General features: G+C 41.5%; 1 protein-coding gene across 1 annotated transcript; it reads right to left on the reverse strand.

Annotated features, from left to right (window-relative positions):
- Positions 1–12,716: 12,716 nt before the first annotated feature.
- Positions 12,717–18,877, reverse strand: Clec4e (C-type lectin domain family 4 member E). The gene is made up of 6 exons (XM_005065936.4): positions 18,677–18,877; positions 17,828–17,923; positions 16,346–16,435; positions 15,283–15,434; positions 14,552–14,667; positions 12,717–13,665 (listed from the first exon to the last, which is right to left on the reverse strand). The coding sequence occupies exons 1-6, from the start codon at positions 18,711–18,713 to the stop codon at positions 13,509–13,511; spliced, it is 648 nt and encodes a 215-aa protein (XP_005065993.1). The 5' UTR covers positions 18,714–18,877; the 3' UTR covers positions 12,717–13,508.
- Between the last annotated feature and the right edge of the window lie 7,519 nt (positions 18,878–26,396).

Genomic DNA, 26,396 nt, shown 5'->3' on the forward strand with positions numbered 1-26,396 from the left:
CTTCACATGTCAATCCCAGGTCCCTCTCCCTTTCCCTTCCCTCCTCCCATGCCCTCCCACCAGCCCCCCAAGACCTCTTCCTTTCCCCAGGGAGGGTGATCCCCTCCGTGGGGGTTCCATATTCTGTCATTTCATCCGGGGCAGGGTCTAGACCCTCCCCCAAGAGTCCAGAGTGAGAGTGCAACTCTCATTGTGGGATAGGCACCCAAAGTTCATTTGTATGCCAGGGATAAATACTGATCTACTACCCAAGGCCCCATAGATTGCCTAGGCCTCCTCATTGACACCCACATTCAGGGGGTCTTGATCAGTCCCATGCTGAATTCCTAACCAACAGTCTGGGATTCAAGTGCCACCCCTTGTTCAGGTCAGCTGTTTCTGGGGGTTAAACCAGCCCAGCCATAATCTCTTTGCTCATCAGTCCTCCCTCACTGTCACTGGGTTCCTTGAGTTCAGCTCAGTGTTTAGCTGTGGGTGTCTACCTCTGCTTCCATCAGTCATTGGTTGGAGGTTATGTTTCCCAAACTCTCTGGCCGTGGGGTTGTAGGCTGGCTCCCCTGATCTATGTCTAAAATCCATATATGAGAGAGTACAAACCATGTTTGTCTTTTTGTGACTAGGTTACCTCACTCAGGATAGTTTCTTCTAGAGCCATCCATTTGCCTGCAAATTTCAGGATTCCATTGTGTTTTTCTGCTGAATAGTACTCCATTGTGTAAATGTAGCACATTTTCTCTATCCACTCTTCAGTTGAGGGGCATCTAGGTTGCTTCCAGGTTCTGTCTATTACAAATAATGCTGCTATGAACATAGTGGAGCAGATGGCCTTGTATGAATTTGCCTCTTTTGGATATATGCCTAAGAGTGGAATTGCTGGGTCTTGTGATAGACTGATTCACATTTTCCTGAGGAATCTCCATACTGATTTCCATAGTGGCTATACGAGTTAGCACTCCCACCAGCAGTGGAGAGGTGTTCCCTTTCTCCACATCCTCTCCAGCATAAACTGTCATTGGTGTTTATGATTTTAGCCATTCCAACAGGAGTAAGATGGTACCTCAGAGTTGTTTTGATTTGCATTTCCCTGATAGCTAGGGATGTTGAGCACTTTCTCAAGTGCCTCTCAGCAATTTTAGAATTCTCTATTGAGAATTCTCTATTTAGTTCTGTAGCCAACTTTTTAATTGGATCCTTTGGTGTTTTGGAGTCTTGCTTCTTGAGTTCTTTGTAAATATGGAGGCCAGCGCTCTGTCAGATGTGGGGTTAATGAATATCTTTTCCCATTCTGTGGGCTGCCTTTTTGTCTTGTTGACTGTGTCCCTTGCCTTACAGAAACTTCTCAGTGTCTGTGCTACTGGTGTTATATTCAGGAAGCAGTCTCCTGTACCAATTCGTTCAAGGGTACCTCCCACTTTCTCTTCTAAGAGGTTTGGTGTGGCTGGATTTATGTTGAGGTCTTTGATCCATTTGGACTTAAGTTTTGTGCATGGTGATAAACATGGACCTACTGGAATTCTTTTACATGCCAGCATCCAGTTATGCCAGCACAATTTGTTGAAGATGCTTTCTTTTTTCCATTGTATATTTTAGCTTCCTCGTCAAAAATCAGATGTTCATACATGTATGGGTTAATATCAGGGTGTTCAATTCGATTCCATTGGTCTACCTGTCTATTTTTGTGCCAATACCAAGCTGTTTTCAGGACTACAGTTCTATAATACAACTTAAAGTCAGGGATAGTGATGCTGCCAGACCTTGCCTTGTTGAATAAGGTTGTTTTGGCTATCCTGGGTCTTTTGTTTTTCCATACAAAGTTGATTATTGATCTTTCAAGGTCTGAGAAGCTTTGTGCTGGCATTTTAATGGGGATTCCATTGAATCTGTAGATTGCTTTTGGCAGGCTTGCCATTTTTACTACATTGATCCTACCTATCCAAGAGCATGGGAGATCTTTCCATTTTCTGATGTCTTCTTTAATTTCTTTCTTTAAAGACTCAAAGTTCTTGTGATAAAGGTCTTTCACTTGTTTGGTTAACATTACCCCAAGGAATTTTATGTTGTTTGTGGCAATTGTAAAGGATGATCTTTCTCTGATTTCTTTCTCAGCCCTTTTATCATCTGTATATAGTAGGGCTACTGATTTTTTTTGAGTTAGTCTTGTATCCTGCCACTTTGCTGAAAGTATTTACCAGCTGTAGGAGTTCCCTGGTAGAGTTTTTTGGATCATCTGCAAATAGTGAACGTTTGACCGCTTCCTTTCCAATATGTATCTCCTTGATCTCCTTTTGTTGTCTTGTTGCTCTAGCTAGAACTTCAAGTACAATATTGAAGAGATACAGAGAGAGTGAACAGCCTTGTCTTGTTCCTCATTTTAGCAGAATTGCATTGAGTTTCTGTCCATTTAGTTTGATGTTGACTGTTGGTTTGCTGTATATAGCTTTTATTATGGTTAGGTATATTCCTGTTATCCTGGATCTCTCCAAGACCTTTATCATGAAAGGGTGTTGGATTTTGTCAAAGGCTTTTTCAGCATCTAGTGAGATGATATAAACCTTTATCCAAACTTACCAAACGGAAGTGTGTGAACATGCAAATTAACAAAATCAGAAAAGAAAAGGAGTACAATATAATGAACACTTAGGAAATCCAGAGAAACATCAGGTCATACTTTGAAAACCTGTACTCCACAAAATTTGAAAGTTTAAAGGACATGAACAATTTTATGAATAGATATCACCTGCCAAAATTAAATCAAGAACAGATAAACAATTTAAATAGACCTATAACCCCTATGGAAATAGAAGCAGTCATCAAAAGTCTCCCAACCAAAAAAAAAAAAAAGGCCAGTCCAGATGGCATCAGTGCAGAATTCTACCAGAAATTCAAAGAACAGCTTATACCAATTCTTCTCACAGTATTGCACACAATAGAAGCAGAAGGGACTTTGCCAAACTCTTTCTATGAGGCTTCAATAGCCTTGATACCCAAGCCACACAAAGACACAAATAAGAAAGAGAACTTCAGACCAATATCCCTCCTGAACATTGATGTAGAAATACTCAATAAAATACTGGCAAATCGCATCTAAGAACACATCAGAAACCTCATCTACCATGACCAAGTAGGCTTCATCCCAGGGATGCAAGGATGGTTCAACGTACGAAAATTCTTCAATGTAATCCACCATATAAACAAGCTGAGAAACAAAAATCACATGATCATCTCACTAGATGCTGAAAAATTCTTTGACAATATCCAACACCCCTTCATTATAAATAGTCTTAAGGAATCACAAACCTAAACTTTTATACATGAAAAACAGTTAGCTCTACTTTAAATCTTTAGGGTGCATATCCACTCATTGGTTGCTTTTTTTATATCAGGAGATTGAGGGCAGATACGGATATAAAGAATTAAGCATCACCTTTGATCACCAATCAATCCTCACAAGGAAAGTATGTCATCTAGTAATAATTGGGCTGCTTTGCTTTTTGATTCCTAACCTCAAAGCTATCATCGAAATATCTTGACCTAACCTGAGATCATTCTAAGGCTTTGCTTCAGGTATGATGCACCCCAAAACCTGTGAACATATGTCCCAACATTAAGATTAAAAGAATTTGAGCCAGCCTGGCTCCTGGTACTCAATTGTTTTCCTTAATCATTAACCTGAACTGTGATCTATGCAGCTCCTTAGTTGAAACTTATAGGCCCTAACTGTGTGACAATCCCTTGTATATATTTTTAATCATCAAACTTTATTTAGTCTAACATTAATATTATCAGTTAGACTACAGATTAGGAAAAATCATCTTCATAATAATCCACAGGTAAAATGCCCATCAGAGTGGCATATTTCCAAGAGATAAACTCACTAAATTGCAGGCAGGAGGGATCTCCCCACCCCCATTCACACCATGCCAGATACCAGAGAAAGATGGCAGAGACAAACACGTAAAGGCACAGCAGAGAGTTCGGGATCTGTGGTCTCTGGGCCTTGCCTTTCCGAGGTTCACCCATCAGGAATTTGCCTCCTGGCCGGCTGACACCTGAACTTCAGTTGCCACCTGCTGCTCCTCTGATGTGACCACCCGCAGAATTCCATTCATGAGTGCTGAAATTATGTCATTCCATCCTCCTCCTGCAACTACCCCCACGTCCCCACCCTCACAAATTCATGGCCTATTCTTTGTTCATTGTTGCTTATACATATAGAAGTACAGTCCAATGAGTCCACTTAGTGTTATTTGTATCTGTTCAGGGCTGACTGCTTGCATTTGGGTGAACAATCAGGGGACTAAGAACTGATTCTCCCTCTCTTAGTAGCCATTAATTGCCTGTAGCGCTTCCTAATGCTGTGGCCCTTTAATACAATTCCTTGTGCTGTGGTGACCCCCACCCATAAAATTTTCTTTGATGATTCATAACTGTAATTTTGCTACTGTTGTGGATCATAGTGTAAGTATTTGATATGCAACTCCTGTGAAAGGGTTGGTTGACCTTAATTAAATACTTCCTTTAATAAATTTCCTTGGCCATGGTGTGTTGTCATGGCAACAGAAAAGTAACTCAGACATTAGGAGCTGTCACGTGCAGGTCTTGTGTAGGTGACGGTGCTTTTGATGTTTCATGGGTACAGCATCCCCAGCATATACAGAAGACACCATCCTATAGACGATGCCCTTGTCGTCTGGCTTGAAACCTTCCCATCCCCTCTTCTATGTTCCCTAAACATTAAATGTAGGGATTGTGCTGTGGACATATCCACTGGGGTCTGTTCATCCCACAATCAGTTGTTCTCTGCATTTTCACTGGTTGCTGGTTTCTGCAGTGGCCTCCCTTGGCTGCAAAAAGAAGCTTCCTTGATGAGAGGGTGAGAGAAAACTGTCTTATCTATGAGTATTAGGAAAGGCATTTAGAATGCAGCTAGAAAGACCAGTTTAGGACAGTGGCAGTAGTAGGTTCTCTTCTAGATTTGAAGAACCCCGATAGTTAGCCCCCCAATCCTTGCATGTGAGCAACTACACTTAAACATCTTCCCCTGGTGGTCCTCAAGGACTTGAAAATATTTCCCAGACCTCAGTCCTCAAGGACTTGGGAACATTCCCCAGACCTCAAGGTTCCAGGCCGGTCACAAAGTTCAGCCAGGGCACAGACGTTGCCTGAGACAGATAACGAGCCAGTCAGCCAGACAGCCACAAGCATACGTGATTCATGAAGGTCTGACACCAACTTCCAAACTCCCCCTTGAACCCCCATCGCCCCATTTGCGGCTTTAGGCTTTAAAAACTTGTTTCTGCTCGGGGTTCACTCCTTCCCAAGGCTGCTGAACTCCAGTGAGCCGGCTTAATAAAAATCCTCTTGTGTTTTGCAACGAACTTCAGCTCCCTGGTGGTCTTTGGGCGAGGGTCCTGAGAGAAAGACTGAAGGGTCCTTCAGGTTCCATAGCCTACCTAGCCGTGGTAGTTCACTAGATTTACAGAGTCAGGCGTGACTTCCTTCCTTCTCATGGCTTGAACCATGAGACATAAGTGCACTACTCCACCTCTTTGCCATGCTGGCAGCCATTGTATTTTGTTGGTGTCACATGGCAGGACTACTGATCACTTTCCTGTCTTGGCAGCTTGAATAGCATTTTGAATATATGAGAGCCGGTACTCGGAACAAGACTTCCAGGTCAGTTCTAAGTGGATTCCTCCAAGTCCTGTGTCTGAAGGGTGTGGTGGCTTCAGGAATAGGGTCTTAACCTTTGATTTCTGGGAGGAAACCAAAGGCAATGGCAATATCCCTATATTATTTCTCTTCAGCTATCTTGACAAATAACTCAAAGGGAAGTTTTCCATGGCTGTCACTGGGGCTTTTGTTAGATAGTCTATACTAAGTGGCATAATTTTGTTCAAACTGTGTATATATATATATTATATCTAAATATATGTGTGTATGTATACATATATATGTATGTGCACAATATATTACATTATATATGTATGCATTATATATTATTTATTATATATATTTAAGCAAATGTAAAGTATTTTCCCTATGGCTTTTTCAAATACTCTTAGTACATTTATCCCTCTTCCCTTCTTCCTTGGCCTCTCTCCCACTTTCCCAGTTAATTCACACGCACACATACACACACACACACACACACACACACACACACGCACGCACGCACACACTCTTTCCCTATTTCTCACTTTGTAGCACTTGTCTCCCCCTCTCTAAACTCCTTTTTCAGTGCCCTGTTTTTCCTTTTCCTTTCCTGGTCCTGTGGTAACTCCAGGTTATACACTCATGGCTACAAGTTGGGTCCTTCCCCCATAGGGATCTGCTGACCAGCTTGTGACTAGGAGCTTATTTAGCAAATACTTCTTGTTTCCCTCCTTCTGATAAGGCCTGAATGCAAGTTCCTATTATCCACCCATCCTTATTACCGGAAGGGGCCTGGGAACATGAACTTCTGACTTTGGTAGTTTTCCATGATGCCTGCTCACTGGTATACAAGGCTTCCCTCCTTTTTAAAACCGGCATTCTCCTTGCATGACCCATTGTCTTGTCTTTATTTAAATCCTCAGGCCCCTGGACTGAATCCGTGAGAAGTGTTGTAGCGCTGTTGCTACAGCTACAGATTTAGAGCTGAGATCTGAAATAAGAAAGAAAACTTGTGGCATTTGCCTTCCTGGGTCTTGGTGACCTTGCTCAACGTAACACTTTCTAGTTCCATCCATTTACCTGCATTTATTTTCTTTCTATTGTGTCTTAGCTATGCCAGTTCCTCTCTTAAGTCTAAAGTATCATTCTTTCCACTGTTTATACCATAGGAGGGTTTTCTGTCTCCAACTATGTCAGACAATTTTGCTGTTGGTGTCCATGGCTCTTTTTTCTTTTTTAATTTTTATTTATTCTTCTCTCATACAATATATCTGGACCACAGCGTCTTCTCCCTCTGTTGTGCCCAGATTCTGAATCCCAAAAGTCACCAACAGACCCATTCTGATGCAAAAGCAAAGAGTCTTCTATTGTTGTTTAATGAGCTAACTGCATTAACTTAGGCCCATTGTCCACTCATCATGGCTGATGGCAGAAGTACCCAGGGGAACCACAAGCTGGGTAACTTATTGGGCAGTGTAAGGGGAGTGTCTAGGGATATGCAACAATCTCAGGATTGGTGTACTTCCGGGTTCGGACAACCTGCCCTGTGTTGATTGGTCAACTGGTTGTTAAGGCCTGTAGGCCCTCCCAGGGAAGTTGTACTGTAAAGCATGTCCAGATTCTTGCCAGCTAACTTCCGATTGGTTCCTTGGGAGGTTATCTGACCTTCTGGTGACTAGGGCAGGCCCAGCAAGGTCAGACATGTGCTGAGTCAGAGGCCTACATGTCTTTTCTGCAGCCTGTCATGGCTGCTAAAGCAGGGAGTTGGTCTCTTCCCCTCCACTCCTCCTAGTTACCCTCCCACTTCACTTCCCCTAGATCCATTCCTCACCCCTATCTTCTCCCAGAAAAGAGCAGACCCCCAGGGACATCAACCCAACATAGCACAAAAACACAGTAAGACCAAGCACAAACCCTCTGATCAAGGCTGGGTGATGAAATCCAGTACTAGCAAAAGGGTCCCAAAAACAGGCAAGAAAGTCAGACACACCCCATTATTACTGCCAAGAGTCCCCCAAAACAACAAGCCAACAACCATAACATATATGTAGAGGACCTAGCACAGACCCATGCAGGCTCCATGATTACTACTACCTCAGTCTCTGTGAGCCCCCATGAGCCCTGATTAGTTGATTCACTGGTGTGCTCTCCTGGTGTCCTCTGAGGGTGTTGGGACCCATAAAGATGGCTTCAGTTCATCTTGGCTTAAGGTCAGAGAGTTCAAAACTATCCCCACTCTTCCAAGGTTAAAGTCATAAGACATAAATGTCTAAGGTATGGCTACTATAGGATGTTTGTTCTTAGGTGTAGATGTCTTATCTAAATAACAAGAGACTTGATCTGAGGTGTGGTTACTCTTAACCCTCAAGGCCAGATAACAAGAGATTTAGTCTAAGGTGTGGTTACCAAATGCTTGGACAATTAAGGAAGAAAGTCTGTTTCTTCCTTTTATCATAATAAATAAGTCTTTTACCATTTCCCCCTTTTGGTTTTGGTATATTGAACCTCGGGTGTTCAGTATACACTAGATTGACCTCCTGATTCTATCCTATGTCCTGTCTTTTCCTTAGCATCTTTATCTCATTCCACTCTCCTCCTCTCCAGTACAAACCAGGAGAGTTGGCTGAATTCAACTGAAGCCTGCTTAGATGGATTACTACAGATTGGCATCTCAGTGTGGGGCTACAACATGAGGGTAGGGACCTGATGGAGACGTCCAACCTGGGTGCTCTCTCCCGCTAGTGTGTGACTGTGGGTCTCTGTATCCGCTCCCATTAGTTGCCAATAGAAGCCTCTCTGATGACAACTGGACTAGGCATTGACTTATGAGTATAACATATATGTGCTAGAGGAACGAGTACAGACCCATGCAGACTTAAGGTGCATTGCTCCAGGCTCTTTTAACTTGTACATTTTCCATTGAGAAATTGGCTGTCATTCTGGTGGCTTTTCCTATATGTGTGATTGTGGTTTCATTTTCTTGCTTTCAGTGCCCTCTCTTTGTTCTGTATGTTTGGTATTTAATAATAACAAGCAATGCAGAGGTTCTTTTCTGGTCCTATCTAATCAGTCTGTATGCTTCTTGGATCTGTAGTGTTATATATTTCTCAGTTTAGGGAAGTTTTCTTCTATGAGCTTGTGGAAGATCTGGTCTATGCCATTGAACTGGGATTATTCTCTTCATCTGTGTCTCCAATATGAAGAATTGGCCTTTTCATGGAATCTCATAATTACTGTATATTTCTTTTGTGTGTTTAAAAGTTTCCCCCATTCTTCACTTGAGTGGTCTGTCTCCTCTAGCTTACCTTCAAGTCTTGATATTCTACCTTCAACTTTATCCATTCTACTTATATGACTTTGCCCTGAGTTTACTAATTACATTTTTAGTTTTTTCAACTCTGTCTTCATTTAATCTTGAGTTCTCTTCAATAATTGTATCTCTTTTATGAGTCCAGTTTTCAGATATGGAATTGTGTTTATTATTTGGTTCAGCTGCACATTGTGTTTCCTTGGACATAACTCAGGCCTTTATTTCTATCCCTTTTAATACTATTGAGCTGTTTGTTCATTTCTTCTTTAAAATCATTAAATTATTTAATGAGATTTATTATTGCTCTTTAAATTTGTTTCCTATGCCTCTGTGATATTTTATTGAGAGCATTCTACAGGACTAGTGGGTTTGGGAAGGGTTGTGACATAATCGTGGGTTTCTTACCCTGGTTGTGTGTCTGGTGTTGGATTCTAGTTTGCCTCAGGCTGGACTGGTGCAGGGGTTTTGTAACCAGAGCTTGGTTTGGAAGTATGAAGATGGCTTGGGAAGGCTTTGTTCTGGGTTGTGTGCAAGCTGTGCCTCCTGGAGTTATGCCTGGGAGGATAGAATGCTGTGGTGTGTTTAGAGAACTCACTAGGTTAAGCTGTGAGTGACCTTTGCCTCCAGAGGTCACCCTAGGAGTGCAGGATTATATGCACAGGGGAGGTCTGTACACATGAGTGTGGTTGCCCAAGGAGGCCAGCAGTGTTGGACCCCAGAAGCTGCAGGGCAGGGAGTTGTGAGATGCTCAGTGTGGGGGTTCATAATTGAATTAAGGTCCCTGGCAAAAGCTGTATGCATTCTTAATTTTGGAGTCAACTTTCCATCCCTATTAGTTCCTCATATATTTCTAAATGTTGTACTGTGTACAACTACATATGTCATAGATGCTGCATATGGTTACTATTGTAAACTGAGGGTCATAGGAATAAGACATATTCTTGTAAAAAGGATTCAAGGCTTACTGAATAATTTCAACTTCTTGATTGTGGAGAGATGAAATGTTGCCAATCTAGAGCCAGATATTCATGGGATATCTTTAGTCTTAATAGCCATGCATTGTTCATTTCTGAGTCTGATTGTACTTCATCTCAACTGGCAGTTAGAAACTTATTAACAGACTATTGACTTCTAACATCTCCAAAGCTAAGAATGATACCAGATACCATTGAAACCCAACCCTGGATTTTCTCTGCTTTGCTCTAACAGGTCTGCATGGTTTCCTTACCATTTCTTACCATAAATGCCTTATGTTTTGTTGTTGTTGTGTTACTGTGAAAGTTCATATAATTGCTTCCATGTAGGCATATGTCATTTAAGAGAAACCTGAATTCATGTTCCTAGACTACAATCACTCATATTCAGCTCATGATAAATTATTTCTTATTCTTTTTGAAATGAAAATTAGTTTACCTTGGAAGTTTCTATTCTGGTTTCAAATATCTTATAGAGCTATAGTCACTGAACAGCATGGCACTTGCACAAAATTAGATAAGGAAATCAATGGAGTATAATAGAAGAACCAAATATGAATCCCCAGAGCTACAGTCACCTGATTTTTGGCAGATACAAAAAATACTCATTGGAGAAAATGCAGCCTGTTTAAGAAGACTGCCACAGGAGAAACTAGGCAGAATTTCAAGATAAGGGTTGGTAATAATGGCATGCACTACCACACCTGACTCTATGTTTTTGTTTTCCCATCAATTACATCTAATGCTTAAAGTTGTTTTGTGTGTGAGGGAACTAAATTTTTTCATCACTAAATACAAAGTCCATGGACAATTTCTTGAGGACAGATTGTTCTCCTCAAAAGTGTCGTAGGATAACATCTGAAACTTGTGCCTGGATTTTCTATGCTTTGCTGTATCCAGTCTACATGGTTTTCCTACCTTCATTTATGTTCTTTTTTTCCACTCATTGTTACACTAATATTCATGTAATTACTACCATGTAGGGATACACTATTTGAGGGTAACCTGAATTCATGCATCTAACAGAAGATAGATTACAAGAGGAGAACACACACATGGATTCAGTTTCACAAGACACAAGGTTCTTCAGAAATGAAGAGATAGAAGTCTATGTTATACTAAGTCTTACAAAGAGGTGGCTAATCCTAAGGAATGTGATTTAAGAAACAAAGGCATAATCTACTGCTAATGGAGTGGGGGGACTTAGAAAGCATGAGCAGTTTTCTCATAGAGGTAGAGCCCATGTAATATGATGGTCTTGAGAAGGTTGGGGCAGGGCTCAGGGTTATGGCTTCGTTTAAGGAAGGCAGGGGATAGGCAGGCATGACTGTCTTGCTTTTGCTACTTTCTGATTTTCCATGGTGCAATATTGTAGTGCAGCACTTCCTGTACCAATCAGACTTCATAGTTTTCTGGAAGGTATTTAATGTTCATGCTAGGTATTTCTATAACTGGAAGACTTTTTCATCTGTACGTCTTTGCAGTCCATAAAAAATTTTCCATAATGAACACATATTTTTTTCTAAAAACAGTAAAGTGACTACTCTGTAAAATTATTGGGGCCATAAATGGTGCATTTAAATTGTAACGGTGGCTTATTGGGGGAGTATGTCCTTGAGAAAATGAATGGTTTATTACTCTAATTTTCTGTGGTTAAAGTTTTTCTGTAAGCTCACCCATTAATTACTTTATTTTGAAAGGTTCTATTGGACGATCCCCTCCCCCACTTCCAATTTTCTGAATAGGTAATTTAATTTAAGATAAAAGAAAGATTTCTGGCTCAAGATGTTTTGGATCAGTGTTTCATCACAGCAATAGAAAAGCAGATTAGGACAGCATCCAAAAGGCCATCTATCACAGTCTTGTCAGCTTCATACACAAGTGTTTTCATAATTATTCTTCTATCAATAAAGACTCAGGAGTCAGATATCAGGGTAAAAACCTGATTGATCAGAGAAGCAGTGGAGATGTGACCAGTGGCCTCCTCTCCCTCTCCTTCCTCTAATCTAAAGGGTTGAGCATCTCTCTAAGTCTCTTCGTACAACTTCCTGTGTCTCTCTCTCCCTATGTCCTGAGTCCTCCAAAACCCCTATGGCTAATTCTGGCCAGCTAGTAGCTATCTCTGCCCTCTGATTCAAGGAAAACATTATTGTCAGTCTAGCGAGTGTCAGCATGTGATCAAAATATCCCACAATATCATCACTTTGACAAAATCCAGAATCTCTTCATGGTAAAGCTCGTGAGATTCTAGGGACACAGGGGATGTATCTCAACACAATAAAGGCAATATAAAACATCCCAAATCCTAGAATGGATGGCATAGAGCTCATGAAGCCCCCATCCCCAGAGGAGGAGCTACTGCCAAGAGTTGGTTGCTGGAGGAGGTGGACGGTGGGATGTGGTCTCTGGCTACCCATGCTCCGTAGAAGGTCTTACACCCAAGCGCACACAGCAGCACTGAGTGGACACAGTGGGCTTAAAAGAAAAACAGCACATGAGACTGGGAGAGAAAAGAAGTGAGGTGGAAGGGGCAGGCTGTGGTGGAGGGAATGGGGAAGGGTTTGATAAAAGTGAATTCCACACGCATGAAATTTTCAAACAAACAAAAAATGTGTGGTTGTAAGGTTCCTTTCAATTTACATGACTTTGTGTTTCAAAGAAGGGTATCAATTTCAAAATCAGTTTTTAATATGCCTAACTGATAAAGAATGCTAATGTAGTGAATTGATTCATTTAGTCTAATTTCCCTACTCAAGGATACACGTTATTCCAATGTGTGAATGCTGCTGAAGGTGTATTTATGATTCTTTCTGGAAGAAACATGGTCTGTATTGACAGAATATCATGCAATAAACGGAAAGTCTTAAGACAGGAAAGTTTGAAACTGAATGTTTAAAGGACAATCTCACTTCGAACTCTGGTTCTACTTGAGCAGTAGATACAAATGCAGGCGAGATCCAGTTGCTAGAAGAGAGTAGAGAAAATGGGGGTCCAGGGAAAAGTGAACTAGACTACTGTTTGTTTGGAGCTGGTTTAGCCGTTGCCTCTGGAGATGCGCTGACGGCCATGCCATTATCCTCAGCAGCAGTAACTTTCACAACCCAGAGATGCTTCTTCCTCGCTGTTGGAGAGCACATATGTGATCTATGCATTGACAGTGTGAGGAGATAAGCTAGATCCTAGGATGCACAAAGAAGAGGACCGTCTGGTGACCGTCCCAAATCTCTTTCCGTAGACCTCTTCTTCACTGGAAGGCGATCTGTACCTGTGCTTTCAGTTCTCATAAGCAAGACAGACGCCAGCAGCAAAGTCTCTTTCCTCTTGTTGCATTTATTAGTGGACTACCCCGCATGTTCTGAAAACAGGACTTGCAGTCGATGGTGAGAACATCGGTCAGTACCAGACATTTTAACAATGGGGACAACTCACTTTTACTCATATCAGAGTAACACATGGGTATGCGGTCCTTACGATCCATAACGGATGTTTTCTCATGTTGGAATTTGGGTGTTGTCACCCTCTTGCTCCTCCCCATGCATTTGAACCATGTCTCCTGTGTTCACTTGCATTTAGTCCGAAGGACTTACTTCTGGCATTTCACAAATCCAAGGCATGCTATAAAAACAGGGTATGTCATTCCAGTTCTTCCTGGGGTTTCCAGAGTCCCTTATGGTGACACAGTCCTCCACGTAAACTATATTGTTGGGCTCCCCGGCGTCCCAGAAGCTGTGAAGGGGAAACATGGGAGATTTTAGATCTCAGGGAAAGGAGACAACACATTAATCAACTCACATATTTGTTATTTAACTCTTTTTGTGAGGTGAAATTATAATCTCCATTTTATTAATGAAGAAAAAACCCACTTGCCTATGTCATCAGCTGGTGGGATCTTCCTGGACTTTTATACTGCCATGCAACTCCATAGGTTTGGACCCAGAAAGAGATGTCATGATAAGGACTGGTGACCTGGCAGGTGCGCTGCCTCTGCTTGCCTACCTCATGCTGCTCTCCCTCTCCTCGTCCTCCTAGGGCATCCTTCACTGTGCAGGGAAGCCAACCTCAGGATTCAGGGCAGGCAAGCTTGTCAGCTGAGTGAGTTTCCTCAAATGCTGGATAAAGATTAGTACCACTGACATGTCTCAGAAATGTGCAATTTCAATAAAGAGAAACAATGAAAACCATTGTTTCAATAAAGAGAAACAATGAAAACTCTAAAATGTGATGTTGTAATGACACAAGGCCATTATTAAGGGGAAAGGCCATAGGACCATCAGAATATTCTGTTCTGTCTAAGTTACTGTGTCTCACTTATTTCTATTTTAGGGTATAAGATTCAGCTTTACTGTTTTCAAAATCTACACTGCAGTCAGTGATCTTCAGTTCTAATTTCCTCGTCATTTTCATTTAGTATGTCTCTTTCTTTCTTTTGGCATTCCTAGGGAATGGGAGGGTTGGGAACCTGTACCTCTAATTCCCTTCTTCCTGCATCCAGTATCACCAGTGATGGACCTGAACTTACATCACTGTTACAAAAGCCAGTCTGAGAATTCCAGGAACATGGCCTCACTTTAGGATCACCTGATGTGACAATTTCCCCACAAGATGTATTTACCTCAGGGACTCTGTGAACGGTGTGTTATCCACCCATTGCCATTGACCCTCAACCACCTGGTCGGTCAGTCCAATATAAAACTCTTTCTTCTTGGGTTTTGTTTGAAAAAGGAATTCCTAAGGAAGAAGCATAATACTGACAATAACAACAATATAGAAGACACGATCAATTAGTTTGGTTCTGAAGAGATACTGCAAGCAGTTTTTAGAAGAGGTGAAATATAATTGAGACTTGACACTAGTCTCAAACTGTAAGATTACTGAAGGACGTCTACTAATTTTTTATTGTGAGAAACTACAAATAACTCAACAGATAAAAACCCCCTAACCTCCAAAAGGAGATTCTGGGTAATTCATTCAAAGTTGGTCTATAGCAGATGGCAGTCACATCCGATGCATCTAGTTATGAAGAATTAATCGGGGCCTGGAGACAACGGGTAATAGTTTTTGTTCTCACTTATACAAAGTATTCATCAACAAAATATTATCCTAAAGTTAGCTCCTACTCCCCTCCCTTCTGGTTAATATCCAATCTCTTCATGTAAATCAGCCTTGTAAAGGTCCTGTTAATTCTGAGCCCGAAAGTGTATCACGCTGTGAAACAGTGACAGCTGGACACTTGTCAGCCCACTCCTATGGCAAACAGCCATGGCTCAAACCTTGTACACAAGTTGGGGAGAAAAGATACGTGTAGGCATCCTACTGACACAGAGGAGCCCATTTGCCAAATACCTGCTCTTCCGGTGTGTTGATGACCACCAGGTGAGCCCCCATTTCTGAGCAATTCTTTAAACTTGATGGCCAGGTCAGGGTGGTCGTGGAGAAAAAGTAACAACTTGACTGAAAATGTTTCCAGTTCAAAGGACAGCAGTTCTTGACTGAACCTAGGAGGACAGAGGCTTCAGGGAGTGCCGGGGAATTTTGCTTGTGATGCAGTGGAGTCCAACGCCGGGAGCCCCAAGCTTAGAATCTTAGAATCTCCTTTGTAGCCCTACCTTGCTCTCTAAGACTGTTAGGGAATTCCAGTGTCAATAAAACAAGCATCAACTTTGTCTTTGAAACATAATCTTTATTTTCTAGATGTCAGGACCAGTAAACACAGCAATGTGTGCAGTCCACCTGGGTCGTGGAGTCATAACAGAATTCTAGTTCCATGCTTAGGCTTGCACGTTCAGTCTCGAGTCTTCTCTGGGAGACTCCAGGGCAAACCCCCTCAGCGCCTAAGCACTGCACTCTTACCAATTCTCTGAACCTGGATAAATGCTTTAGAACTGTAGAATTTCAGTAGTTGAAATTTCTTGAGCTAAATCTCTCTTAATTTAATGACAAGAAAATTGTGTCTCAGAGAAATAACTTACTTTGCCCGAGTCCAGTAGCATTTTGCCATGTCTTGAACTATGCTCACATATGAGAATTTCCTAAAGTATATTAAAATTCTCTATATGGGCTTTTCTCCTCCACCTCATTTTGGAAGCAGGCAAATGAAGAAAAACTTCCACTCTTGGCAATAAATTCTTTCCTTTCCAGAATTCCCGTGTAGATGCATATTTGAAATTTGTCCTCAGGGTTTGCTGCAATGTCCCTGAGATCCCTGACTCAAGGCCACCTGCTTTTCCAGAGCTTTGTCCCTCTGCTCTCAACAACCTTCCCCCACTCTCTGCATAGAGGGGAGTCATGATTTCATTTGGAAGACCAGAAATAACCCCACTCTAGCTTCCTTATTCCAAAGATAATCAAGAAGCTAAGAAAAGGCTGTCATATGTACTTCAGTGTTCAGTTTTGCAGATGCTCGTACCTGATGCGACACTGTAGCACGAGAGCTCCTTGACACTTTCATGTGACAGTAACTTTTTCTGCTCATAAATTTGACAGCTGCGATATGTCACTGTAAAGGAAAGGGGTGAGGTCAAGGCTTCATATCCTTGTTAAATGAAATCCTTGCCCTCAGTTTTCTGCTCGTAACAACATGGTCAACAGTGATCAGGAAGTTTCTTCACTGCCTACTCTTGCCTCCTCGATGGGATCCACTTCCCCAAAGAAAGTGCAATCCACATTTCGAGGCTTTACTGACTTTAAAAAGAATAAACTATTTCAGGTCAAAAATATGTTTACAGTCCCTCCTGTGGTGGGTCTAACCATTTAAACCTTCCACCCACAAAGCAAATTCCCGTGCCTTTGGTTCTAACCAGTGACCTAAGCTGCGGGTTAATCTTTCATAGAGAAGGTTAGCCTAATGACAGGGGTCTGAAAGGAAGAATCCAACAGCACCAATGGGATGGAAAAAAAAAAAACGCATCACAAAAATGAGTAGAGGCGACTGAAATTCAGCCATGTTTTCAGACTAGGTGAGTTTCTTCCGGCTTGGGAAACAGCCTAGAGCTTGAGGATGAATGAGAAGGAAAATTAAATAAAATGGCACTATAAATCTGGTTAAAACCCATCGCAGGGGACCTCATAGGCCCTAACTGAGCCTATGAATACTGCTATTCAGCTAAATTAATCCAGTGTCAGGTTGCCATCTCTGCATTTGTGTTTATATCCATAGATAGATAAACACTATGCAGTCTTCATTAGAGGAGCCCCCCCCCCTTCCAGTGAATGGTGGAGAACGCAGAAATGCGTGGCCACACAAGGCGCTGAGAGGAAGTGATGGATGAGTGTGCTCTGCTCTAAGCAAGACATTTGTCACCCACTTTATGGCCCAGGGAAGAGGGGAAGGATGTAAGAGCCAGAAGATAAGGAGAAGAGCTGTGGAATGTCATCTAGACCAACACAGCTGTTACAACCATAAACCAACAGTGGCTGCAGGCGATGGCACTGGATGCAGCCATTCACTCTCAGGCAGAGTGGAGGAGAGCCTCAGGAAGCCCTGCCCTCTGCTGGGCTCTTTCCTACTGATGGAGTCAGGGAGTGGGGGAATTGTTGCCTTCAGCTGTGTACCCACTGATGACCCCAACATCCTCCAATGGGCACCCTGTCTAGTGATCACACAGGTGGCCCATGTTTAACTAAATGGGTCACAAAACTGAACCCAAAGTCAGGAAACTGGGGAAGGGACTAGGTGGGCATCGATAGAGAAGAGAGGGCCATGGGCAGGTGTGAGAGAATGAGTAATCAGAATACGTTATATACACACGTGAAACTGTTAAAAATAAGATCTGTCAAGAAGAATAAAATACAGCATATAGGAAACTTTGTAAGAAAGGAAAGGCGACGCAACAAGCATGAATCTGCTGCTAGCCACGGTGAAACAGTGAATTTGACTCTCAGAACCCACCAGCACATCTGGTGATGAAACAGGCGCTGAGAAACAGGATGGAGACCCCAGCCACGGTCCATGAGAGCACTTGGGAAGTTTTGAAGCATCCTCCCTCTGTATGAAGAAAGATACAACACACAGTGAATCTTCCCAAAGCAATATACAAAAGAGATTTGAGTCAATTCTATCCTTACTACTTCCTGTTCAAAATTGCCTGTACCTACTGACCTCCGGGCTTGTCCGTGTATCCATGTGGTGTGGAGATTGCTGGGCCTCACCCCCTCCAACCCTGGAGTTAACAATTCAGGAGAGCTGTGTGGAGCAGTGTGCTCTCAGGGGCTGCTAGCCTGGAAACCACACCTTAAGATCTGTGGTCATCCATGGCTGCTTTTAAGACCAGGGCTCACATATATGAGCTTTCATCAGTAATTCCCCATACTTTAAGGCCTTCCCTGTATATTTCCTTCTCTCCTTTTCTCCTTTTGCTTCATTTTCCCCTTTGCTTTTCTAGTCTCTCTCCTAGTGTCATCTTCTCAGCATCTCACTGGCAATCTCTTCATAAATTAAATAAATGTAACAGTCTTGCTGTGGGCACTTCCTTTCCCCAATATACATTTTACAGACAGGTAGAGTGAATTCCACAGAAGCCAAGGACTTGCTCCAAGACATTCAGAGCATCACAGAAGGAAGACACAGGGAACTGGCAGCTTTTCCCAGGCTCCTCAGCGAGCATTCTGCTAGTCCTGACCTTCCCTCTCTCTGCCTTTTCCTTTCCACCTCACTGCATACTTTTCCATTGTTCTTAAGAGACTCCTCACTGTTCTAACAGGAGAGCTGTGCGAGCAGAGGAAGACTTGTGCACTGTACCTGTGTGGTGAGATACAGATGATTTTGGTGAATGCATTCTTCTTTCCCCCTTTCCTCCCTTTCTCTCTCTTCCTGATTTAGCAGGCACCCTCGGAAGGTGAGTCTCAAAATGTGACTTCTTCACCCGCTTTTAAATGTTCGACCCTGTCAGACCCGGCTCTCATCGCAGTGTGCTAATGTGCTCTGCTGCCGTACAATGAAGCCAGAGTTTCCTTTCTTGCACAAGGACAGGGAGTTTATTAGACAACGTGACACTTCTCCCTCCAGACCACAAAAGAGGAACGATGAGGTAGGTGGGAAGCATCAAGAGAAATGGCTGAGGAGCCTGAAGAAAAGATCTCGTTTCATTTTGCTGGACAAATGCCTTATTTTCTTCAGAGTCTACCTTTAGCACCGTGGGACTCGGCACCACATTCTAAATTCTGGTTTTTGGCTTTGTTTTATTTATTTATTTATTTATTTATTTTTGTCTGTATCAAGTACACATTTGTTCACAGGTTGGTGAGAGTCGAGATTCTCCCCCCACAAGCACACAGCTGGGCACACAGTGTGCGTATTTACAAGTTAGGGATGAGAGTTTCTTTTCATCTTTTTGCCTCTCTTCCCTGAGCAGCTTTGGACACCCTCTTTGGACTCTGCCTGCTGGGCTGTGTCTTAGCTCCGCCTCATGCTATTTTGCAAGTCAGCTCAGTTTCTTACAGTGACACATGATCTCTGCAGACTCACTGGACACTTTAATTCCGTTTATATTTATCTGGAAATTTTAGAGGAGTGACAGATATGAATGTCAGAAGAAACAATTTCATCTAGACATGGAATTCCATGCTTCTCTGGAATCTCTCTCAGAGACACTAAAAGTCACTTTAGCATCAGCTGTCTAACTTTGCGAATGTGCGGAGGCAGAAGTGATATACACATGACTTTGGCAATCCCCAGGCTTGATGAGCCAGCCACACAATGCTTTGGTCTCATGGCAGCCTGCTGTTATTTCAACTGACTGGAAATTTTCCTCAGTTCTTTTCATTTTCAGACACATGGATTTATTCAAGTCTTTTAAATCATCTATTAAAATTGGTATGGTTTGGCTGCATTTTCACTGTAATTGCCTGTGTACTATAGAAGTTTTGTTCCTAGGGAGAAAGTTTTGTGGACTTCAAGAACTGAGCCCTTGTGAAAGGACCATAGTTTCTGTGGTTTTGAGAAGTCCAACACATTTAAAACCTCTGTGGCTTCTTGGCTTCTGATGGTGTGTGCCACCTTTACAAAGACCCAATTGTGGGGCTGCCCAGTCTTTGACCTGATGATCCAACAAGCATGCCAAAAGAAAACTGTTTTCTTCACAGACGACCCATGTCAGGCCTTTCATTATAGTGGTGGAAAGGTACATAACACACACACAGTATACACCACACATACATTCAATATATATATATATATATATATATATATATATATTTAGTAAAACCTATTAAATTAAGCCCAACTTCTGCTTGACCTCTTTGGGATCTCCTGTCCTGGGTACTGTGGGCAGATGGCAGGCAGACCAAGCCACTGAGAGTCTAACAAAGTAGACTTCAAACTAAAATCAATTAAAAGAGATAAAGAAGGTCATTTCATATTCATCACAGGAAAAATCCATCAGGATGAATACTCACTTCTGAACATCTATGCCCCAAATACAAAGGTGCCCACATTCATAAAAGAAACATCACTAAAACTCAAATCACACATAAAACCTCACACAATTACAGTGGGAGACTTCAAAACCCCACTCATGCCACTAGACAGGACCACCAGACAGAAACTTAACAAGAAAGAAAAGAATTAACAGAAGTTAAGACCCGGGCGATCCCAGCTTCAGGTGAGCTTGGGTCTCCAGGGGGACACTCCCCATCCCCTGTCCAAGACCCATCCCCTTGAGCCACTCCTGGCATCCAGAAGACCTGCCCACACAGGAAAGACATCAGCCCTTCCAGGCCCCAACCCCTGGTGACACCAGCTTCAGCTTAAGCTTCAGTGTCAGCATCCCCAGCTTCAGCTTCAGGAAGAAAGGAGACCAGTGGAAATGGAAAGACCCTACCAGCACCCAGGAAGAAGAGATGGGGAGAAGACAGAATAAGAGCTCACTCAGCAATAAAAAGACCAACATGACTCCACCAGAATCTAGGGAACCAATGCCAGCAAGACCTGAAAAGCACTACATAGACGAAGCAGAGGAGACAGACCTTAAAAATTATTTTATGAAGATGATAGAGACCCTCAAAGAAGAAACGAGGAAATCCCTTAAAGAAATAGAAGAAAAAGACAAACAAAAAATCCATGAAATAGGGAAAAATTCAAGAAATAAACAAATCTCTCAAAGAATCTAAAGAGTACCAAGAAAAAAAAACAACCAAACAAATGAAGGAAACAAGACAAACAGTTGAAGGATTGAAAGCTGAAATAGAAACAATAAAGAAAACACAGAACTAGGGGATGCTGGAAATAGAAAAGCTGGGTAAATGATCAGGAACTACAGATGCAAGTATCACCAATAGAATACAAGAGATAGAAGAGAGAATCTCAGGTGTTGAAGACTCATTAGAGGATATACAGTTGTCAACCAAAGAAAATCTCAAAACCAACTAATCCCTACACAAAATATCCAGGAAATATGGGACACCGTGAAGAAGCCAAACCTGAGAATAATAGGTATAGAAGAAGGTGAAGAAATACAGCTCAAAGGTACAGAAAACATATTCAACAAAATCATAGAAGAAAACTTCCCTAACCTAAAGAAGGATGTGCCTATAAAAATACAAGAATCTCACAGAACACCAAATAGGCTGGGCCAGAAAAAAAAAGTCACCTCGCCATATAATAATCAAAACATCAAACCTACAGAATAAAGAGAAAATATTAAGAGCAGCTAAAGAAAAAGGCCAAGTAACATATAAAGGCAGACCTATCTGAATTACACCTGACTTTTCAATGGAAACGATGAAAGCCAGAAGATCCTGGACAGATGTCCTACAAATGCTAAGGGAACAAGGATGCCAGCCCAGACTACTATATCCAGCAAAGCTTTCAATTAACATAGATGGAAAAAACAAAATATTCCATGACAAAGCCAGATTTAAACAATACATATCCATGAATCCAGCTCTACAGAAGGTGCTAGAAGGAAAACCTAGATCCAAGAAAGATAACTACACTCACAGAGACACAGGCAATATATAATCCCACTTTACAAAACACCAAAAGAAAAAGGGAGGAGAAACTACACAAAATAACTTCACTACCAATAAATCAAGCACAAACAAGAATCATCAATCAATGGTCATTAATGTCTGAATGGTCTCAATGTCAACGGCCTCAGCTTGCCTATAAAAAGACACAGACTAGCATAATGGATACGAAGACAGAACCCATCCTTCTGCTGCATACAAGAAACACATCTCAACATCAAAGACAGACGTTATCTCAGAGTAAAGGATTGGGAAAAGATTTTCCAATCAAACAGACCCAAGAAACAAGCAGGTGTAGCAATCCTAATATCTAACAAACTAGACTTCAAATTAAAATCAATCAAAAGAGATGAAGAAGGACATTTCATATTCATTAAAGGAAAAGTCCATCAAGATGAAGTCTCAATTTTAAACATCTGTACCCCAAATACAAAGGCACCTACATTCATGAAAGAAACATTACTAAAGCTCAAATTACACATAAAATCTCACACACTAATAGTAGGAGACTTCAACACTCCGCTCTCACCGCTAGACAGGGTCTCCAGACAGAAACTTAACAAAGAAACAAAAGAACTAATAGAAGTTATGACCTAACTGGGTTTAACAGACATCTATAGAACATTCCACTCAAACACAAAAGGATATACCTTCTTCTCAGTGCCACATGGAAGCTTCTCTAAAATTGACCACATAATAGGAAACATAGCAAATCTCCACAGATACAAAAAATTGGAATAACCCCCTGTATCTTATCAGACCACCATGCATTAAAATTAGAATTCAACAATAACACAAATCGCAGAGGATGTGGAGAGAGGATGTGGAGAGAGGGGAACACTCCTCCACTGCTGGTGGGAGTGCCAACTCGTACAGCCACTTTGGAAATCAGTATGGAGATTCCTCAGGAAAATGGGAATCAATCTACCACAAGAACCAGCAATTCCACTCTTAGGCATATATCCAAAAGAAGCAAATTCATACAACAAGGGCATCTGCTCCACTATGTTCATAGCAGCATTATTTGTAATAGCCAGAACCTGGAAGCAACCTAGATGCCCCCAACTGAAGAGTGGATAGAGAAAATTTGGTACATTTATACAATGGAGTATTACTCAGCAGAAAAAAACAATGGAATCTTGAAATTCGAAGGTAAATGGATAGCACTGGAAGAAACCATCCTGAGTGAGGTAACCCAGTCACAAAAAGACAAACATGTTATGTAGTCACTCATATATGGATTTTAGACATGGATCAGGATAGTGCCAGTCTGCACTTCCACTGACAGAGAGTCTGGGAAACAGGAAAGAACCTAAGTGATATGCATGGTACCCAAGAGAAGAGGAATGAGGCAAGATCCTCTGAACAGATGGGGAACACGCGAGGGGTGGGGGGGGGAGCAGGAGCTGGGAAGAAGAGAGGGGTAGAAGAGGAAGAGAGAATAGGTCATGGGGGAACAGGAAGGTTGAGTGGGGGAAGAGGGAATCATAGGTTAGAAGACAGATCAGGCAGCAGTGTGACCTCTAGTGATCTAAAGGGATGACACCAATTGGCAAGCTAAGCAACAGTGGAGAGACCATCTCTAATGCCCATTCCTGATAATGAACTTAATGTCTATAACCATCCAGGAGCCTTCATCCAGGGACTGATGGAAGCAGAGGCAAACACCCACAGTTAAACACTGAACTGAACCCAAGGAACCCAGTGACAGAGAGAGAAAAGCAATGAGCAAATTGGCAAAGAATGGGCTGGCAAAACCAGCAGAGACAGCTGATCTGAACAAGGGAGAGCTCTTTGACCCCTAAGCAACAGCTGGGAGGCTAGCATGGGACTGATGCAGACCCCCTGAATGTGAGAGTCAGTGAGGAGGCCTGAGCAATCTATGGGGCCCTGAGCAGTGGATCAGTGTTTATCCCTGGAATACAAACAGACATCATGTGTCCATAACACAAAGAGGGTTGCTTTCTCAGCCTGGACTCTTAGGGGAGTGCCTGGACCCTGCCCTGAGTAAAATGACAGAATCTAGATACCCCTATGTGGAATGAATTGGCAATAGGGTGGGATTCTGGGGTGGGATGGTAGGGGAATGCAAGAGGAGGGGAGGGAGAGGGAACTGGGGTTTACATGTAAAATAAGCTATTTAAAATTAAAATAATAAAAAGAATTCTAAAAGAGTTATAACTCATTTGGGTTTAACAGACATCTATAGGACATTCCCTCCAAACACAAAAGAATACACCTTCTTCTCAGTGCCACATGGAACCTTCTCTAAAATCGACCACATACTAGGTAACATAACAAACCTCAACAGACACAAAAAATTGGAATAACACTCTGTAGCTTATCAGACCACCATGCTTTAAAGTTAGAATTTAACAACAACACAAATTGCAGAAACCCTACAAACTCATGGAAATTGAACAATGCATAATTACAACATTCCTGGGTCAAGGAAGAAATAAAGAAAGAAAATAATGCCTTCCTAGAATTCAATGAGAATGAGGACACAACATACTCAAACTTATGGAACACTTTGACAGCAGTACTAAGAGAAAAGTTAATAGAACTAAGTGCTCACATGTAGAAACTGGAGAATAGTCACAATAGAGAATTAACAGCACAATTGGAAGCTCTAGAACAAAAAGAAGCAAACTCACCCCAGAGGAGTAGATGCCAGGAAATAATCAATTGAGGGCTGAAATCAATAAAGTAGAAACAAAGAAAACAATACAAAGAATCAATGTAACAAAGACTTGGTTCTTCAAGAAAATTAACAAAATAGATAAACCTGTATCAAACCTAACCAAAAGACAGAGAGAGAACATGATAATTAACAAAATCAATAATGAAAAAGGGGACATAACAACAGACACTAGGGAAATCCAAAGAATCATCAAGTCATACTTTGAAAACCTGTACTCCACTAATTTGGAAAATCTAAAGGAAATGGATGATTTTCTGGATAGATATCACTTACCAAAATTAAATCAAGAACAGATAAACAATTTAAACAGATCTATAATCCCTAAAGAAATAGAAGCAGCCATAAAAAGTCTTCCAACCAAACAAAGTACAGAGCCAGATGGCTTCAGTGCAGAGTACTACCAAAAATTCAAGGAAGAGCTAAGACCAATACTCTTCAATTTGTTCCACACAATGGAAGCAGAAGGATCACTGCCAAATTCTTTTTACGAGGCTACAATTACCTTAGTCCCCAAACCACACAAAGACACAACGAAGATGGGGAATTACAGAACAATCTCCCTTATGAACACTGATGCAAAAATATTCATTAAAATACTGGCAAATCGAATCCAAGAACACATCAAAAGTATCATCCACCATGATCAGGTAGGTTTCATCCCAGGGATGCAGGGATGGTTCAACATATGAAAATCCATCAATGTAATCCACCATATAAACAATCTGAAAAAGAAAAACCACATGATCATCTCATTAGATGCTGAAAAAACCTTTGACAAAATCTAACACCCCTTCATGATAAAGGTCTTGGAGAGATCAGGGATAACAGGAACATACCTAAACATAATAAGAACTATGTACAGCAAACCAACAGCCAACATCAAACTGAATAGAGAGAAACTAAAGGTGATTCCTCTAAAATCAGGAACAAGACAAAGTTGTCCACTCCATATCTCTTCAATATTGTACTTGAAGTTCTTGCTAGAGCAATAAAACAACAAAAGGAGATCAAGGGATACAAATTGGAAAGGGAGAAGTCAAACTTTCACTATTTGCAGAAGATGTAATAGTCTACATAAGCAACCCAAAGAATTCTACCAGGGAAGTCCTCCAGCTGATAAACACCTTCAGCAAAGTGACAGGATACAAGATTAACTATAAAAAAATCAGTAGCCCTACTATATATAGACAATAAAGACATTGAGAAATGAATCAGAGAAACATCTCCCTTTACAATAGTCACAAACACCATAAAATATCTTGGGATAACTCTAACCAAACAGGTGAAAGACCTGTATAACAAGAACTTTGAGTCTTTTAAGAAAGAAAGTAAAGACGATACCAGAAAATGGAAAGATCTTACATGCTCATGGATAGGGAGGATCAACATAGTAAAAATGGCAATTACTATCAAAATACCAGCACAATTTTTCACTGACCTTGAAAGGACAATCCTCATCTTTATATGGAAAAATGAAAGACCCAGGATAGCCAAGGCAACCATGAACAACAAAGGAACTTCCGGAGACATCGCCAGCCCTGACTTCAAGCACTATTTTTGAGATATAGTCCTGAAAACAGCTTGGTATTAGCACAAAAACAGACAGGTAGACCAATGGAACCGAATTGAAGACCCTGATATCAACCCACACACTTTTGAACACCTGATCTTTGACAAAGAAGCTAAAACTAAACAATGGAAAAAAGGAAGCATCTTCAAAAATGATGCTGGAGTAACTGGATGCTGGCATGTAAAAGACAATAGATAGACCCATATCTATCACCATGCA

The sequence above is a fragment of the Mesocricetus auratus genome, unplaced genomic scaffold (assembly GCF_017639785.1).
Source record: "Mesocricetus auratus isolate SY011 unplaced genomic scaffold, BCM_Maur_2.0 Super-Scaffold_100676, whole genome shotgun sequence".
Classification (NCBI taxonomy): domain Eukaryota; kingdom Metazoa; phylum Chordata; class Mammalia; order Rodentia; family Cricetidae; genus Mesocricetus; species Mesocricetus auratus.